The sequence below is a fragment of the Psittacula echo genome, assembly GCF_963264785.1.
Source record: "Psittacula echo genome assembly, chromosome: 1".
Taxonomy (NCBI): domain Eukaryota; kingdom Metazoa; phylum Chordata; class Aves; order Psittaciformes; family Psittacidae; genus Psittacula; species Psittacula echo.
In genome coordinates this window covers 122,313,705-122,334,164 of record NC_137735.1, presented here as the reverse complement: position 1 = coordinate 122,334,164, position 20,460 = coordinate 122,313,705, and the positions used below count along the sequence as shown (strand labels likewise).

General features: G+C 37.2%; 1 protein-coding gene across 1 annotated transcript in view; it reads right to left on the bottom strand.

The window, feature by feature from the left end:
* Positions 1-239: 239 nt before the first annotated feature.
* Positions 240-20,460, bottom strand: part of LIN7A (lin-7 homolog A, crumbs cell polarity complex component) — a gene marked incomplete at both ends in the record, with an annotated part of 44,073 nt that continues 23,852 nt past the window's right edge. Inside the window, 3 exons of the mRNA XM_080626198.1 lie at positions 240-452; positions 6,111-6,320; positions 8,718-8,789. Of these exons, the coding sequence (XP_080482324.1) occupies positions 240-452; positions 6,111-6,320; positions 8,718-8,789 (495 nt within the window). The remainder of the gene's footprint in view (positions 453-6,110; positions 6,321-8,717; positions 8,790-20,460) is intronic.

Genomic DNA, 20,460 nt, shown 5'->3' with positions numbered 1-20,460 from the left:
AGCTCCTTGCAGCCCTGCCCTGCCCATGGGTCTCCCTGAGCCAGGCCCACATCTTATCCCTCTCCCCAGGGAGATGCCTGATACCCAATGCCCCCTCACCCAACCAGCTGCCCTGCTCCTGGCTGGGGATTGGCCCTGTGGCCAGGCCCTGCCCTGACAGACCACTGAGCCCCAGATAACTGCTGGCCCAGGCAGGGTACTGTCAGCGGGCTTTAGGGAAGACCAATGGATCCTCTCACCTACGACATATGGTTTTGCTGTGCCGTTTGCTGCTGCTGCTGCTGCTGAATGAGCAGTTGCTGCTGTTGCCGGCGCCGGGCTGTTCTCAGTTTTTCGAAGCGAGCCTCCATCTCCTCCAGCACCTTGGGCGTGTAGCGTACCACCAGTTTGACGCTGTCCTTGGCCGCCTTCAGCAGCTCCACCGCCTTCTCATGGTGTTCTCCTTCCACGCTCTGGGAGCAGAGAGAACAGATTTAATAACAAAAATGCTGCTTTGATCTAGGGCTCTGTCCTGTTTTCATATGGAAAGGCTGTTGGGGTTTTAGGAAGTTTTCACGCCTTCCATTTTTCAAGGGACCATTAAGGGAAAGTGTTAAGGAAGATTTATACATGCTGGGAATGTGTTCATTTCCATGTTTTAAATAACCCACACCTATTTTAGGTTGCATTACAAGCCTAATTCCTGACCTGTGTGAAAAGCAGGGGAAATACTCAACAACCTTTATGTAAACAAAAATAATCTTTAAGAAAACAAACAAACTGTTTGCAATGTACTAAAAGAAAATCCTACCTAAATGTGGGTAAGAAATAAAGAAATTGCAACTTTGAAATGGCAATTCCTTTCTTATGCCTTGTCCCTGTTGGGATCCTGCAGGGAACAACATGTGATTAAGCAGCTGCTGAAAGGAGTATGCACACCATGCTCCCAGGGGCAACCCGCATCTTAGACCGCTAATGGTGTTGCTCACACATTTACCATTGATGTGACACAGATTCGCTATTGGAAGTAAACTAGTCTTTATTTGGTTAGTTGTAAGCAAACATTAACAACTGAAACACTCCAAGTTATTGATGAGGGAATATATATTTTCCATCCCTTTCTGGAAAATGTTTTATAGTAAGATGGTATCTTCTGTGAAATCAAAAGTATTCCCAAAGGGGCTCAAGCTCTGATTTCTACGTTAATACTGTTTAAACCAGTAAATTTCCAAAAGGGGGAGGGGACTCAGCTGTGAAAAGAGTATTTAATTTCTACCATTAAGCGGACTGACTGGGGTGATTTCAAGCATATGAATTATTCCACACCTTAAGAGAAAGGACTAAATTTTCTAGCGGTGTATGATTGCCTACATGTGTTGTAGGACACATTCCAACAAACAAAATCATCTCTGCATACAAAAAAACCCCACAAACCAACAAACAGCCTGCACAACTGCGATCTTCACATGGATTTTAGACCATTTAAAAACAAGTGATTTTCTTCCTACATGAAAGAAACCGAAGTTTTACGACATCCTGTGTTTTAGAACTCTTATGTATACCATGCTATTTAAAATTAAACTATTCTCATAGGCTTCCAAAGAAAAGCAGCAGCATTAAAAATATCTGAAGCTCAATTCATGCAGAAAGAATAACTGAGCATTGTTACAGCAATCATCGTAAGAAAATCCTTTCTGTTTTCACTTCTCTTATTTGACTGAGTAGCACTGTGCAAGAACACTGAGTAAGAATTACTTCTGTGGTGGTGCACAATGAGCCTGAAATAATGACTTAAAAGCTTCAAAAAGCATACACAATACACTTCTACATAAATAATATAAAAAACACAATCCAAGCTTATAACCTTGCTATTTATGTTCTTTCTCTTAAATAGCATTCAACATACGAACACAGAATAATTTTGTGTCTGGGTCAAGTAACTGGACTCAAGAGTTTTTACAGAAATGTTAAGATGCTTGGAAAATATTAATTCAATTTAAAGAAATAATGAATGTCATTTCAGGTGCTGAAATGATTACTAGAAACAGAGAAAAATTTGAAGTAAATATGCATTTGATTGTTCAAATAAATGACTTCATATTTTTGAACTGTGTGTTCATAGAATTACTCCTGTAGGCCTCCTATTACAAAGATCTTCAAGAATAATCTGTGATGACCAAGTTCATTAGAACTTGTAACTGGGTAAATCTGCTGAACAAGCACTCCTACCCAAAAGGTAATTTGGAGAAGGAAAGAGTTTCTTTACAAATATTTGAAAAAGAGGAAACTGTTGTTGCATAAGAAACAGTGAATGTGTCTAATGCTCGAAAGAAAGCTAAAATAAAAGGTTATAGATGCACAGGATATTTTAAAAATTGTTTTAATGAAAAAGTCACAGACACAAATCAAAACCTCTTCCCCACATTCCCTACCTAACTGCTCAGGCGATCATAACTATACACATCCTGTAACCAGCCATCTTTTAAAATTCATTGCTTTGTGACTAGCTTTTGGAAACACAGTTCTTATCTTGAGAAGAACTGTACACAATCTGGCATTGTTTTATATTTTATTTTTGCTTGTTAACTGTGGTCAATATGACACATGGCATGGACATTCAGAGGAAATGACAGTGTATTCATTGTTGTCATGATCAGTTTTGCTGTGCAACCGTATGAACTTAGAACAGGCTATGAACAAAAGTTGTAAGCTACGTGAACTAGCTAAAATACTCCTTTGCTTTTGAAGAGTTGGATGGTTCTAACTTACATCAATAAGCAATTGTGATTGTATCTGTTCTGTAGGGGACCAAGAAGGTGGTGTACTTTAGTATTTCATACAACTCAGTAAACTGCACCTAATTCACGATCGCCCATTTTCTTTTCCACTTGCCTCTAGCCCTGTTCTTCTAGTTTACAGACAGTATTTTCTAATTAGAAATGAATGGTTTGACTTTGTGCTATCCAGGTCAATGGAACCCCCCCATTGACCTGAATAGTAATGATACAGAATTAAGCCTATTGCTCTACTGCAAAACGAAAAAGGCAAACTAGAAGATAGTACTGCTAAATATGAAACCTACTATCCAAACTCACCAAACTCAGGTCTAAAGCACTACAGTTTTCAGCTGCTATTAATATGATTGCTATACTTGGTCTTAATATCTTCATTGCTGCTTGCACTCGTATTTCCAAGGCATTCCAAATGCTTCACCTGCAAAGTGGTAGCTGCACAACTGAAACAGCAGAGCCTCTTGGAGTAGGGAAAAGAGCTTATGTCAGCAAAGGAAGTTGTTTTGCTGTTTGAATTCTACCTCTGCGAACCTCTGAGTTTGAGTTGGGTGAAGGACTCCTGTTGATGTCAGTCATGCCTATACAAGGGATTTTGCTAACTGGATTATGCTGACTGGAGACATTGTGAGGCTGACACTCACGTTACTTTAGAATTGGCCACCAGACATGGGATTTAAGAATTTGTTTTGGAATATATATCTTTCATATGTAAATTTAGATCACACATGTTTATATATACTTGCACCTTTATTTCCACTATTTCATTGGCAGATTGCATCAAAAAAGAAAGATGCAAAATAGTGCAAAGACAAGAAGTGCAGATATGGTGTGGGGAAACACCAACCATTACTGCATCCAAGTTCACAGACTTGTCATAAATGTAAAAGAAAATAATCCTACACTCTTACAGAAAAAAAAAGAGAATCAGACTGTTAACCACAAAGCTGAGAAACTGAAGAGAATATTTCTATTAGGTATCTGTAAACAAATGTTTGGGTGACAAATTAGCTGTTATAAACCTATTTTGCATCCCTTTCTATATCTGACTCACACCAGGTATCTGACAAATGCAGAGTCTTTGCCAGATATGAAAAGCCACCAGCAAGTGACTTTGCTGAGCCATCTGCGAGCTTAACTGCTTTCAATTTCCTTTACTTTCAGGGGGTGTGGGGCAAAAGTATGTAACAAAATCCCCATTTCCCATAATGGGAAAACACTTTTTTTTTAACAACCAATGAAACAGCTCAAGGAACAGTCATCCCAGTCATGCTGGGATACTGAATCTGGATTCTGAACACAGAGCACTAGTTTTATGTTGATAATTATAAAGTTGGATAACCACCAACTGCTGAGCACAAACAAGTTACAGATATTTCATTTTCATTTCATGTTCTACTGCTGAGCCGTCTGTTGTATTGTACATACTGTATATTATTTGCCTTTCTCCAGCTAAATTAAGAGAAGCACAGAGTGAACTAGTCCCAGTGAACAATGTTAAATTTAGACCTTTCTCCTCCTGTCTCAAGCTGTCTGCAAACACATTACCACTTCTTTCATTTTTGCCTTTTTACAAATTATATTGTATGGGCTTAATTCAGCCCAAGATTGGTTTACGAACAGTTGCTCGTAGGCATTATTTCAAGTATGCAACTGTAATTTAAGCTTCAGATTTTGTTGTTTACACTCTAAACACAAAAATATTTCTGTTGCATCTCTAGTTCAACTTTCTTGTGTGCCTACATGCAATTGGGAATTTTATACTGTGGGGTTTTTTGCTACATTAGCTTAATATATATTCTAGAGCACTTCATGAAGTTATTTGAACAGAGTATCATGAAATAGATACTCTCTTCAAACAGCAAAACAGAATCAGATTCAATATATCTTGACACCTGAAGGTTCACCACTTTCCTCCCTGGTGTTTTGCTAGATGCTGTTGACAGTAAAATGATTTTTCAAGAACCATCCATTAGTTACTGAATATAAGCTCTTTTGCGCTGCCTTTTTATTCACCTATTGAAAGAAGTGCTGAACAACAACAAAATCATTTGATCTACTTCCAATTAGAGAAGTTCAGGCAATTTACTTTATTAAATGTTCAATTGATTTCTTTTTCCCTGAGACTAAATAATCTTTTCAGTGGCTTTTCTTTTTAGTTTTGTATCTTCTCTTTCTCATTGTGTACTAGGTAAAGCAAGCTTTCAGACCTATTATTTCGCTTTTGAGAACATGATGGTTGATAAAAGAAGTGGCAAAAAGTCCAAAGTACTGCACTGATATTGTATTTAAAGAGGAAAGGAATAGCTGTTGTTGATAGAAACAGATGACAACATGAAAGCATGCAGAAAACAGTATTTCCTCCATTCCTTATGGGTTTGCAACAAAGAAGTTTAAGTTGGAAAGTCTCGCATTTTTGACTGGATTCAGGAATCGCTCTTATGTGCCTTTGGTGCATTTAAATACGAAGTTTAGAAGGAGGTTTTGCAAGAAGAATAATTATGTTTTCTTTAAGGGAAGTGTAGGGTTATATGAATGAGTATTCTTACCTTTTTAGTACTTTACATTCCCTTGTAAACGGGAACTAAAAGCAAAATGAAAGGCATAATTTGACCCATATCACGTAGTCAGAGCCTTATTTTTCCTCTCTATTCCAACAGCCCTTTTATTTTTACCACCATATTGACATTTACAGTGAAAGTGCTGCAAAAAAAACCTGAAGTATTGACTTACATGAAAAACAACTATGTAAAAAATGTACCTTTTTAGTAAGAATACATGCTACCTGTATGTTTACATTTGTACAGCTGAATTTTTCTGACAAAAGTACCATAGCAGGATGAATGTCACTGAAAGAATTCTAGAACGTACTTTCCACTGCAAATCAGCACCAAATGGGCTTACCAAATTTCTTGTGATTGTGTGTTCAAAGGCTGTGAAGGTCACAAGACTGCACAAGTGCCACTGACGCATTACTGTGCTTGGAAAGGGCTGATTGCCTCAGAGGCTACAGCAAGAATGACAGTTTGCTATTACACTTTTAATGCGAAAGGAATTTGCAAAATTACCAATTAAGAAAGACATAGCTTCCTTGGAAATTGAGCATGTGGTGTGGATTTGAAATGAAGCTCTTCAAGCACCCTCCACTACAACAGAAACTACAGTGGCACGAAGTTGTTGAAGCAGCTTTGCCTCACTGCACCACAAATGCACACTGAAGATCTCTCACAGAGCTAATTCTTGTTTCAAGTGGCTGCATTTTGAATCATAGTATTAGAACAGCTGTGAAAAATGAAAATCCAGATGAAAATGAAAACTATAATAAAAAAAATTTCCACATACCACTCCATTAACCGAAAGCAGCTGGTCCCCACGTTTGAGCCCTCCATGCCTTTCTGCCACTCCACCAGGAATGATGCGAGAAATGTAAATAGGTGAATTTTGTTCCTTTCCTCCCATGACATTAAAGCCCAGGCCTTCATCAGTCTTTGGCAGCTCGACCACTCGCGGATGTGAATGGCCTTCGCTTGCAGCAAAAGCAGCAACTGTTGCCTGGAAGAAAAAAACAAGTGATTTGACTATGTAGGGAGAACAGTACTAGCAAACAACTCTGTTGTTCATTTGCAGGAAGAATTAGTTTCTGTGAAAACATTTCAGTATCTTACTATGGCTTTTTCTGATTCTCTGAAAGCATTTTAAAAATTTTAAGTTCCATGCCAATGCTTTTGAAATAAAGGAGTAAGCAGAGGAGTAGAGAGTTCAGGTGACTTGTCAAAGATAACGCAGAAAGTTAGCAGCAGAGCCACAGGTAGGCACCGGGAAGCCTGACTGTGATGGTGAACATTTATGATCACTAGTGCATTTCTTATTTGCCTTTTCACAGGGAAAAAAATTATTACTGTGGAATAATATAATGTGATCTCTACTGTGTTCCTAGTTGAAATAAAGTGCATGAACTGCATTGTTAACTCTCTTCTCTGCTTTTAGAGGTACCAAATTATTTATTTTATTCTTTGGGCACAGAAAAAAGTCTTAAAAGGATATTCTTATTTTGAAAAGTTTAATTTATAATCTTTATGAAATCTTGCAAATGAACTAATTCCTGAAACAGGAATATTGTTTTTTTATAATATAATTGCATCAAAGCTTTTGTTGAAAAATTAAATCTTCAGACAATGGATTTACAAATCAATTAGAAAAATCCTATATTGTTAGTCTTACTTTAGAAAAAATTAAAGACCAACAAACTGTAAAGCTTGAATCCAGAAAAATACTACATCTTATACTTTATTTTTCACTACAAGTATTTTCCTACTTATGGATCTTAGTAAACCATGACATAAACTATATGAAAATCTTTTATCCTTTTCAACGTGTGTTTGCACTCCAAACTGCTCAAACAGTTCTGCATTACGCTGATGTTTTTTGAGCATCCTGATAATGGTTATGCTTAATAGAAGCTAGTGGATGATGTGACATAATGGATCATTGTCAGTTACATGTTTTTTGCACATGCAGACCTTGTCATCATGCATACATTTTATGTCAGACATGAATGCACTAGGAGAATGCAATGCAGACAGCCCAGAAATAACCAGGAAATATTGCGATATTGAAACATTGCTCTGAAAACCTGCTGTTCTATATGAATAAGAAATGAGAATGGCAAACACTAATTGGATTTCTCTGTGTTGTTTACTATACAACGTAGCAAAAATTTCTGTTTACCTGCAGTGTAGAAAAATCAGGATTTCACATACACATTTCTGTAAATAGAACCACAGACCTTACAAATTCACATTCACCATTAACTTTCGATTAGAAGAAAGTTAAAATCAGAACAGCCTACAGAAAAGAATATTCTATTTAGTAAGGAAAATACACTACAATTTAGTGTATGTTAGGTTATCTGCTGGCTATTGTGCAGCATGCTTCTCTCTAGAAATAATTTCGTAACACACTCCTAACCTCCATCTTCTGATATAGCTTTAAATTAAAATCTCTTAACATAAATATGTAACTAAAATCTTAGTTCCATTAGGATTTCAGGGAGTTTTGTTACTAACTTCACAGGAGTAGGCCCATAAAAAATATGTCTAAAGCAGATTCATGGCTTTTGTGGGTTTACCTGTCTTGCACAGAATCTGCTACAACACCCTATAAGATGGTGTGAAGTACAAAATGATGATGGGAAAACCAAAACCATGGTGGATCTCCCTGTTTGGAAGCATCTCTCTTTGTGCATGTTATGGAAATACAGATCATATGGGCGCATAAAATGGGTTCTTTCATGGTTGTGTGAATTCCCTTAGAAAACTATCATTTTAGTAGTAGTAGTAATGTCATGGTCTAAGGATATGAGAAAGGTGAGTCTACACGGACAAAGAGCCAATATATTTTATTAAAATAATATTTAAAAAAATATATTTTATTAAAAAAGGTAATGCATCAGAAAAAATGGGCTTGCTTTTGGCTGTGGAGTCTCTTGATCAGGCTATTTTTTGTCAATGTTCAGCCTTACCACTTGCTCAATACCTACAGTTCCCATCAGTTAAAAGTGGGATTTTGACTGTTTAGTTTCCATCTCCCAAATCACTGTGTCCTCTCTGGATGAGATGTATGGGAAAATAGTCCGTTAAAATATTGGTTGTTGCAGGCAGGCTTCTGCAGAATGAACCAAATCTATGGTTTGCTTTTGCAAAGCAACTTTTCAAAAAGCATCAAATTTCATAAAATCATTCTCTTTTCTTAAGCTACAGAAGCAGCATAAAGGTTGAAATTTGCCATTATGATTGTTACCTGGGAAGTAGCACTGGTTCTAGACTCTGGGCTGCCACTGATGTCTAAATTTTCTTACAGTGTACACACGAATACCTGAAACACACACGCGCACAGTCAATTACTAGGTCACTTTAGTAACACGTATTTCAACAGTTGCACGTATCCTACCTTTGCAGTGGCCCTGGCTCGGAATTCGGGGCAGCCATTAACAGTTATGGTTTCATGCATGTATTGATACACCTAAAATGTTCATGAAAATAAAATTAAATTAATTATAGAAGCAAAACAAGGACTTTATATTAACCCAGACAGGACAGTTCCTTTCCCTTGTGAGACTATGGTTCATTAATGCTGTATTCATACAATTGCATAGTCAAGTGTCTGCTAAACTTGTGCATGCCTAGGTTTACGGTGAACATCAAACTGTGTTTCTCATAACACTTTGCAAATTTAACTGTACATCTTCCAACATGATTCTCTTCCCACTTCTAGCAAGTCATTTCCCAAAACCGGGACAGCTAGGCTCTGTATCATCAAAACTTAGTGTCTCTAGGCAACTGATTTGAATATAAATGATCTGAACAGATTTGAGTGGTATCTTCATCTCCAACAATAGTTTTGTTCTTCGAACTTTCCTATGAATTTAAGATTTAGGAGACTGATGTTAGAAAAAAAAAAAAAAGAAAAGAAACAGTAGGTGGCTCAGCATACAGCTGCCTAAGAATAGGAGCCAAAATTATTAAATTAAATTAAATTAAATTTTGGAGAAAGGTCACAGTACTGGTTTCCACCAACCACAGCTAGGAATGGCAACAAGGGCTAGCAGCCTGGTAGGTCAGACAGGGACAATGGGTAAGATTATCCTTCAGAAACGAATTGTACATTCACATAAATGGCATAAAATCAACACTGCCAATATGTACTACTTTGTCTATTGTGGTTTTGTGGTTTTTTTTTTTTCCTTGTATACCCTCTTGGCCCACTTTCTCTGGTCCTTAACTCTCCCTTTTAAACATCTTCAGTAAAGAGAAAGGAAAAGACTCTCTCATGCCATCTTTGTTCTCTGGATTTATCACACTCTTAGATGAAAAAATATCAAAATATGCCTTAACACTAGCCAGTTATTTTGAAAGCAAACTCAAAATATAAAAATATTTGCATAGAACATACAATTTTTTTTTCCCTGAGAGACAAAAGGTGAATGCAAACAAACAAAACATTTTCTTTAATTTTCTTATAAAGCTACCAAATCTAACGAAATGTTCTTATACGCTGCTGATTTACTTTGGGCTTTTTCTTGACCCAGCTTCATTGGGAATTTTATCTTTTCATGTGCCTTATGACTCAGGCTGAATTCCTCAGAGAGAACCTCTGCTGATAAAGTGTGTTAGCTTTTACAGCAATCTCTTCCTTAGGGTCCTTTTGAAGTGCAGATTCAATCATACTTTCCAAAATATATTTATCTTTCATTGATTTGGTGATAATTTAGCAGAAATGCCAAAACTTCCCTCTTTGGTAATGTAAATGTTAATTTGGCAGAGAAGGTGTCAGACCCTGTACTTAACTGACCTATAAACAGTGACTTGTCCCATTGGTATGTATTCCCCTGTCCTGATGACTTGTTTGTTATTCGGTATCATAATAATATATCTCTAAACATGATGTATTGTTATGTATTATAAAATTTAAACACTGATGAACATATTGCTACAAACATCTAGATGGAATTAAGACATGTGGCTCATTTCTGATCTCAGTGGACGAACATAGTGGTAGTCAAACACTCTTACGGAGTAAAAAGTTTGAGGTGACTGATCCCAAAACCTTTTTTGAGGAATATCATACACAAGGGTAAGGCAAAAAAAGGAAAGGACATAACAAATGCAATCCATTTTAGAGATCAGAAATATGCTAAACACTTTCAAACTATAGTAAAATGATTGTCTTGACTATTGGCAGCACATAAGTATTCTAGGACTTAATTCAGAAAACCTTGGGCCAGTAAGAAAACTGGGACAAAGGGAACAAGCTGAAAAGTATCCTGCTTTCTCCATTTGAAATTAAATCTTGCTTCCATTGGTAAAATTGGTATCGACCTCAGTAGAGGCCAGGATTTTGCCCTTAATTTTAAAAATATGGGAAAAGAAAGCTCTTTTATAGCCTCTAAAGCATCTCTTGTTTGTTCTGTCTTTGTACTGGATGATGCCATCATAAAAATGGGTTGAGTCTACAGACTCAGCATTATCCTGAACAGATCAGTTCAATGTTTATTGCATTATGTCATAGGACATATTCTTGTATAAGAACAACTACTACATTATATGAGAATACTGTGTAATTGCAGTAATGAATCATTAAATACTTGTTACTTCAAAACCCATAATGTATTGAATGACTGATAATTTACTGTATTTTCTTGATATCTGCAGGTTCCTCTTCATCTTAAAGCATGAAAGCAGACTCTACACATTGGTTTTGCTTGCACAGCTAGAAATCCTGTGGTTTGCTATAATGCCTAAAAGCATATATTTGATTATTGATCTATTATGACATTAAATTGCTTTGAAACCAGCCCACAATACATCAGATATAGGAAGAGGTACTAAAAAGTTCTTTAAAATATTGATTACTAAGGTAGAGCATCATGAAGATGAGCCAATAATCACAAGTTCATGTGATTATTTGATAGGTTTGATGTCATACAACTCCATATTGTCTGCATCCTACCAGTATCTAGCTGGTAGGCTTCATAATATTCAAGATCCTGATAACTAATTTGCATCCTGATGAAGGAACAAACTCATTAGTGTGTGATTAAACTAGTATGTTAAAAAAGAATAAACTGACTCAAAAATTCTGAAAAAAATGACCAATAATGTCATATAATCCTTCGATAAATTTGTAAATTCTCAGTGCTAACAGATTTAAAATGGTGTTCTGCAAAGAGTTATCAGTGATCATAAGATCTATACCTCAGTTCTTAGGAAAAGAAGTCTTGCATGCCAAATCTCATTCACTATAAGAGACCCATGTGACCAGTCTCGAATGTCCGCTCGAGGCAGTTGTAAATTCTCCTATCTGAATGTTACCTAATGTTTAATGTAACTTGAGTTTAAGAAGGATAAAACATACACTTAAATAACTTATTATTAAGCCAGTTTAGCAACCCAATACAGATTAACTGTACCTGTTTCACCAAGCCCCTTAAACTCTTTGTAGGGTTCAGATCAAACCATTGCTCATTCTAGCAATGCACAAAAAGCCCACTAATCCTTGTTTGCCTGTAGCCACACTAACCCCTTTATCTATGCTGTTCTCAGAACCACCTTAGCCACGATTTGTGCACAATGAATCCATTCTGCCGCCTCTTCTATGTACACAGAACAGATAAACTGAAAATCTCTTTGTTCTCAAACTAAATTTGGTAGCATTTAAACCCTTCAGAGTGGATACAGCTTCTTGTTCAATCCACTGCATGTGACAAGTAATTGAAATGGTTTTATAAAATCCTTCCTTTCAGTGCTTACTGTTGTCTGTACATCTGATTACAGACAACATGTTTACATTTTTAACATATAGTGATTCTCCTGGATCTAACAATGCTATCCGTCAGCTGTCCTTCTAAGCGCTTCTGGAGATTTCCTTATTTGGACTAAATATCACTCAGCACAAAAGAAGATAAAGATGCAGAATTTAATGATAAGTATTTGAAATATCCATTAGAATATTTACTAAAGAAATCTTTCAAAACAGTGATCTTTGTTGACTATAACAGATGAAGCATTTCAAAAGACATCACTGTGTAATATAAATGAGCTGAGGAAAGACAATGAACATATTGCAGGATAACAGGCTGGTTGCAGCTGGAAGGGACCTCTGGACATCATCTTGTTCAACATCCTTGCTCAAGCAGGGCCACCTACAGCCAGCTGCTCATTATAGCATCTGTATGGTTACTGTATGTTACTAGTTTTAAAAGGAGCTGTATATCTATTTTCATATGCACAGCTATTTCTTTTTAGAGTGTCTAAAAGACTTCATGGGTGTTTAGTAGTATTATTTGCTGACAGACTCCATACACAGTGTGACGGTCTAGTGCCTAGGGAAAAAGAGTTTCCACAGTTCATTAATTATAGAGATTAAATTACAGGTGAAATGTCAATGTTTCAAGATGCAAAGCTGCAGCTGGAAGGTGAATGGTAATGTTTCAGATAATTTCAGTGATTTCTACTAAGATTGTTGGCGTCTGTTCACTGAACATGCATTGAGTAAAAGCATGCTGCAGACGGGTTTGTTCACACAGCTCTCATTTGCACTGTGGAGCTAGATGGATTCAGCTTTGTTTCCTCCTTCCTGTGGTTCAGATAATACAATGCTCCCATCAAGAAATACTCCTGAAAGCAGGAATACAGATCTCAGACTTTTTCAGCTTCGGCAGGTAGTCTTCTCAGACACCGTAATCTCAAGTTATTCTTCCAAAGTACTCAAAAACTACGGAAAAAGTGAGGGAGGAAAATTACAAATAGAAAATCTGAACTTGGAAATTATTCCTCCTCGTAGTGTGGCAGCTCTTGCTGACACAGAGAAATGTACCTTTTATTACTTCTCCTAGCAGGAGCTGTAGTGAGTCAGATGCAGTGGGTATTACTGTGATGAGGATGGTCCTCATCTCCATGCATTCAGCTGGGATGCAAAACAGCTGGCTTAGCATTACTGAAGGGGGATGCCATAAAGGTACTTGAGAAGCTAGCTTTTTAACAAAAATTAATCCATACGGACTCATAACAATGCAGCAAGGACTGGGCTGGCCTATTTAAGTCAACGTGAAGCTTTAGGAGGAGGTCCAGAAATAACAGTGCACTTAGCAGCCTGTTTTATAAAGGCAGCTACAACCAGAATTCTGTTTACAACCTGAATGATGCAGCATCTCTTCTGCTGAATTCTCGAAGCTGTGTTAAAAATGGCAATTTAATTAAAAGATTCTGTTCCATTAACTTTGCAAGAGGTATTCAATGCTCCACCCCCTGATGAAATAGTATGAAAAGTCACAACCTAAGTGCCATAGGTAAGCAGGTTAAAGGGTGCAATGAAGGAGCAAGTTGCAAAGAGACTGATAAATTATGTTTAACACATACATTGGGTTTAGTTTCTTTAGTTTGTCTGTCATGTTTTTTATTGCTTCAACATAGAAGAGAATTGTATATCTATCCTTGGAAGAAGTCTTTCAAGGAAGGGAAGACAGAAGCCTGACAGTCAGTACAGAGGGGAAAGCTAGAGTGAGAATAACCAGTACAAGGAAGACATAATCGGTTTCACTGCATTTATGTAGCCATGTCAGTGGAATACGCAAGTGTGCATCATTGCAGAACTGAAGCTAAGCTACAAAAGAGAATTGTTATTTACTTACACCTCAGTATGATGCTTCTGCCATCAACTATGCTGAATCCCTGTCTTCCTAATTGCCTTCATATGTTGGAAAGGATGAAGTTAATACTTCTCCCTTTGAAGATATCAAGTGAAAAGGAATATCTCAATTGGTCTTCTATCATGGAGAGAAGAGCTCATGTCTGTGTGTATGTGCTTTATTCAGCATAGCTGCTGGCCTCTCTCCTCCCCTCTTCCCAGCACAAACATGTTGAGTATTTTTTTTGCCTTCTACTTTGTTTTCATCATTTTTACCTCTTCACATTCCGTTTGGCATTTTTTCCTTCCCCACAACCTTTTGCATATATTTTCCATTCTTAATACAATACATTTTTGTTTGTGGAGGGAAATGCATTGGTTCATATGCCTGGACAGACACCCCCAGAGCTGTACTTCAACACCCGGTTCAGATCATACTTCTATCACGTCAGTGGACAAGGATGTTTTACATGCTGCAAAGATCAGGAAGGACTCTGGTCACCCTTAACCTCTTGTACAGCATAAACCATGGAATCTCATCTGGTAATTTGTGTAGTAATCGTAAGTTTTGCATGAACTACAGAGTCTTTAGGAAGGTCTGTGAATTTCAAGCCTCCAGCTTGCTTCAGAAATTGATCAACTGGTTAACAGCACTTCCATTAAAAATGGGTTATTTCTCAGATAAATGTGTCCAATTTCAAATTATAACTGTTGGATGTAATTAGGTCTTTTTAATCTCTTTTGGTAATCTTTCTTTCTTCTCCACTGGAAGTATTTGTAAGTCTTTATCTCATTTTGGATATCTATGCCCTTTACGATAGGTTTATTGAGATTTCAAACAGTATTTGCTTTTCTACAAAATAACCCACAAACCAATCTAATTGACCATTTAAGATGACACCTGAACAGATGAGGACACAAAGGAAGCAAAACAAGTCAAACACAACCAAAAGTGTATGTAAGCAGTGTGGAGGTATGCAGCTTATCAAATCACCCTTCCTCTTTCATAATGACTTTTTGCCTCTTACTTAAGGTCAAAACCAATGTAACGGAGTGCTTCCATTTAGCGATAAACCTGTGGCATGTGGCAGCTCAATGAAAATGGAAAAGCTGTAGTGATGGTATTTTTAGTTTTTTGTATATCAGGTGGAATTTCTGGGTCTGTGCCTGTGTTCTGCTTTTTTGAATTATCTCATGTGATAAGCATGCTCAGAAAAGCACAGGTACATTGTAAAAGCAAGTTTTCTCCACCAGAGCTACAACCTCTAGCTAAGATGCTGTACCAAGCATTGTCATAAACCATAGTCCAGAAAGCAGTAGTTTCATGGGGAAGTTGAAAGCCGGATCATTTTCTTTCTGTCTAACAACTTAAACCAAAAAACCCCAACATTAACACTGTGTTTTCACTGTGTTAATAGCTACTTTTATCTTTGGTAGTTACCTAAAAAAAAATGGGGAAGGGACTATTTTGGATGACCAAAGTGAAAGAGAATTTGAGAAAACTGTCTTTCTAAATCGCAGTCCCTGTGAGGGACATCGACAACATCAGAAAATCACTGGCTGTGGAAGAACACTGTGTTCATGTACACACACCACAACTTGAAGGTTACAATAAATTTAATAATTACTCTTCTTCAATATTATTCTTAATTATTATTCTTCTTATATAAGATTGAGGAATTGAATCGTAAAGGCCCATTTTGCCACAGGTCTATGCCTCATGTTTGATACATCTCGACAGAAGCAGAATTAGGTTATCTCACATCCATGTTCACAGTGTACACTACACATCACCTTCATTTTGTCCCTGAGAGCAAGCTGAGGTCTTTTTTTGTCAGTGTCAAAAGGACAAGTCTATGGATGCCTATGAGTACGGTGAAGGTTGAAGTGGTTGAAAAGTACTTTTGAGAGGAAGGCATGTGATATATTGTAGAGCTTACTGAAGGTACCAAAAAGTCTGTATTACAGAAGTTATTTCCTGCAGCTACTGAATTTGGACACCTCACAGAAAAGGCTTCTTTGTGACAACCAGTCTGTATTAATGAGCTATTTTTATCTGACAGAATGTGGTCATTCAAGGTTCCTGGTATTCTGAATATTTTTACATGGTAAGTTTTCATTAGCCTGTGAGCAGTTCTATGTTTGCATTTGGAAAATTGGGGTACCTATTTTCAAAACCTAACATCTGTATCATTTTCACAATTGCCATAACAACCTCTTTCTATGAAGTAACACTGCATGGATGTTGCCACATGCAACAGGGAAGCTAACCCATTAAAAAGCTCAAACATGTAAATGAAACTCATTTAACAACCCGAGCAGATGAGACAGTTTTAATTTCAGAACATGTGTAAGAAATATGAATATTGTCTTTTACATTTTCAAAGAGGCTATTTTATTTAAAACTTTCCTTCTTTGGGAGCAAACTAGGTCAGTTTTACCAAAGTGAAAAAACTGATTTGAATCTTGGATGCATAATTAAGCTATCCCTAGGCAGTAGGAAAAAAACCAGCAGAAGCCTGAAATACTGTTAAAAATAAATTAAGTTTAATCACCGTAAGGGTATAACATTTTAATTCAGGGTGGAACACTTTATGAAGGCTCCCGTTAAAATACCAAAATATTACTTGCTCTGGCATTTTTTTGTGTGGAAAAGGGTGGTGCACACTCTGCTCTGACAGTATCTGTCCTGTTGTCTGAAAGCTGAACGAAGATTTGATCCCTGACTTCTTGACATACGAGGCTGTGCCTGTCCAAGAAACAACCCAACAGGGATTACAGGCTGGGGCCAGAATCTCTTTCCTCCCTTCTGCGCGAGCAGAAGAACAGAGCAGATGCACCGGGAAATGCATGCTGTCACATCTCTGCATGTATTGGATGAGTCAGTTGAAACACTCCTGGTGTTGCTGTTAGGACACACAAAACCTCGGTGTGCCCCCTCTTCTTTCCTCCAATGTCTGGAAACATCACTCTTACACTGTAAAGTCAATAGGAAGTTGTTTGGCACCCTTCTAAGAATAATGAAAAATAGACTTCTAGTTGCAAATAAAAACTACCTCTATGAGGAGCAATAAAAATATGATTGGGTCATTTAATTTATTTAATGTCCCTTACACTGTTCTATACTCTGCTCTAAGTCAATGGCAAATGTGATCTGGTGTCTTTGAAGATAACATTACAGATGTCTCAGAAAGTGCATTCTTTCCAATTACTAAACATTAGCAAAATACTGTCCCCTAAACGTGTCTTGGACAAAATATCACTCAGTACAGAAGACAACAAAAGTGCAGAATTTAATTGTGAATATTTCAAAGTTCCTTAGGATATTTACTAAAGAATATCTGGGATCAAAAGAAATAGCAGCATGTGTTATAGTTAATTCCCATAAAACCACTTGGAATTCATAGCTTATTATTTAAAACTCTCTTAGACCTCACTGCCAGTTACTTTTGAGTTCAAAAATATGCCAAGCACTAATAAACACTAATTTCCTCCACTTTTCAGTAAGTCTGTATAAGATGTTGGGGCTGCCCTACGCAACAGCCACATTCCAAACTTTTCAGCAGATTTGGCTAAACTTTGCCAAAATCAGCACCTGGATGAAGCATGAGATAACCTGAGCCCATCATGCAAGTTCATCTCAAGTGTTCCTATTGAGCTAGAAGGCAGGGAGACAGAAGGAAACTGCTGATGTTTCTTGTTTTAAATACCAACAAAAAATGTAGCTAAAATGAAGTTTTAAGACAGCTTTACAATTTCTTTTCTAAAGACACAAAAAAATGAGATTAAGCAGCATTTCCCAAAAGTCTCATCAGTGACATTAGTTAAGTGGAAGCAGGGAAGCAGGGGGATACTGAGGCTCCATCAAGGCAGAAACAGTGGTGCAGTGGCTTCCAACAACCTGTCAGCATAACTATTCCTGAGTAGTTCACCTTGCTGCTGATTTGTCTCTCGCGGAAGAAGCAGACTTGAGATGAACTGCAGCAGAGGCTCTTTTATTTATTCTTAAGAGCTTTATATCATCAAATATGACACTGCAACAATAAACGAAAATGATAATGTGAGTAAAACAAAAGTGATATTAAGATGCACCACCCATGTTCTGCTGGAGTCACCTCCTGCAGCACATGCAACTGCAGCCATTTGCAGAACTAAGAACTTCACCTGAAACACTTATCAGTTTTAGTAAATACGGTACTGCTAGCCAGACAAACAATAATATGAACAGGATGCGTCATCGCTTTGATTCCATACATTGCATGACTCTTGCAGCACTAAAATAATTTATCTTTTGTGAAAGCCATGACTACGCAAGCAGAGCACAAATTTGAGTAGATGTACAGCCATCAAACAACTCTGAAAACTGATTTTTAATCAAAACCAATGGGGGAAAACACTGATTAAAGACCAGTGATACAGTCTGGCCCTGGATTCTGGGGTACTATATGTGTGAAATCAATGTATTTAGCTATATGCAGCTAAATAAAAAGTGACAAGAGCAGCTGTTTTAAATCTGCTGCAGTGAAGTCATGGAAGTCATAGTAATTGCACAGAGACTTAATAATACCTTCTCTCAGATAATGCTTGGGCAGCTTGGTAAGTTCATATAATTGCCATTAACGAAGGCCATCCGCTGAGTGACAAGGTAATAATTCTAAAAGTTCTCATTCATGCCATCCAGGGCTTGCAAGCAACAGAGTAATGCTTCGGTGGTAAAGTGGTAAATGAAACTTCATTGTTTTTCAAACTGTGTGCAATTTTTGATTACATTCACCCTAAAAAACCACCACATATTTTAACACAGTAGTGTAATTTTATATTAAAAAAAATCTATTTTCTGTGTTTACTGCTAACTTAAGCTTTTCTGACGAACTTTCTCAATGCCTAATGCATCATAGTGGCAAGTCAAAAAGCAGGCAGCCCATCTTTAGAAATGTTTTTTCTGCCCTAATTTACATACATTACAAATCCTTCTGTCAACTCATCATTATAGATACAGTACTTGTAACCAAGAGAGGGAAAGCAAACTGTAAAACATGAAAACATTACTATTTTGCCATACCATTATCTTTGAATGAAGCTAAGTAATGCCCTTTCTGAACAGTGATGGAGGTACTCATTTAGTGAAAATTTTTACCGTTATTTTATGTGCTTTTCATTGCTGGGACAATAGTAATGGAAAAGGGATTGAAAAACACAGCAAAAGATTCTTGCAAATGCTACACAGCCCCAGTATTCAGGTAAACTGGAGTGGTTCAGCCGACATTATAATCCACCTCAACATCTAAAAAATGATAAAAAAATGAAACTTTAAAATTAGCATCCAGGAATGCAAATTTTAATGAAAAGGTACAAATCAATCCATGCATAAACATGTGAAAAGCTGAATGAATCTGGTCAATTTGCACAATTCTGTATTTGCTACTGCATGAGCACTACTGCTAAATTAATGATGAAGTAATTCTGAATAAACTATCTGGAATGCCAGAACAAGGTATAACGAAGTATCAGATTAGCCTAAGGAGAACTTTGCTTCCCAGCCAGTCTAATGAGGCACCATGCTAATATAACCATACTGCTTTTATGACCTGAGTTACAAATCTAAGCTGATGAAGCTCGCTCATTTTACTCTTATGAGATGTCCTATTGCCCTTGTGTTTACTAACTGCCTTATCAGGAAGTCCAACATACCACTTTTGCTTAATCCTGACCAACACCTCCATTTGCATGGGTAAATTTGACAGTAGGGCACTTTAGATGCCAGGCTTCCCACTGAGTCTTAATCACAGTTCTGTGCTGTGAATTATAGCAGTAAGTCTTCTCAATACATATATTTTTTTTTCCAAAGCTGCATCTTATCTTATAATTTAAAAACTTCAAAAGTGGGGCTCACCCTGTGGAGATGGAAGACAAAATGGAATTGTGTTTCTCGTCCTGTAACAAATATTCATCTCCCAGTGAAAAGGAAGAGTAATTCAGAGCAAGATTTGAACTCTGAGGCTGCCCGTAGTGCCAACCAAGAGAATTTGGCCTGTTGAACCTCTATTTTTACAGAGAATAGGACTCATGAGGCAAAAAACAATGGAACTACGCTCTCAGAGGCTAGGTCTGGGAGTTGGAGGAACAGCATTATACTGCAAACTGAACAAACAAATCTTGAGATTCTCAAAACACCACAAAACAAAGACTTTAAATGAAGCCTACACTAAAATACTAAATGAGTAATGCTAATAATGGAATTAATGAGAAGTTTTGCCTGAGTCCCGCTAATACCCAGGTTGTTATATTTAGTACAGCCCTTTAAAAGCACACCACTGTACCAGGATAGCTGAAGTGAATAGATAAGGGTTCCAGCCAGCCTCATACTGTCACACACTGCATCACAGTAAAGTAATGAGCACAGTATCACCAGACTCAGCTTTCACCACCCAGCAGCCTTCTGGTTCCCTAATATTTGCACAGACATGTATCAGGGTTAATAATGAAAAGCACAGATAGACAGCTTGAG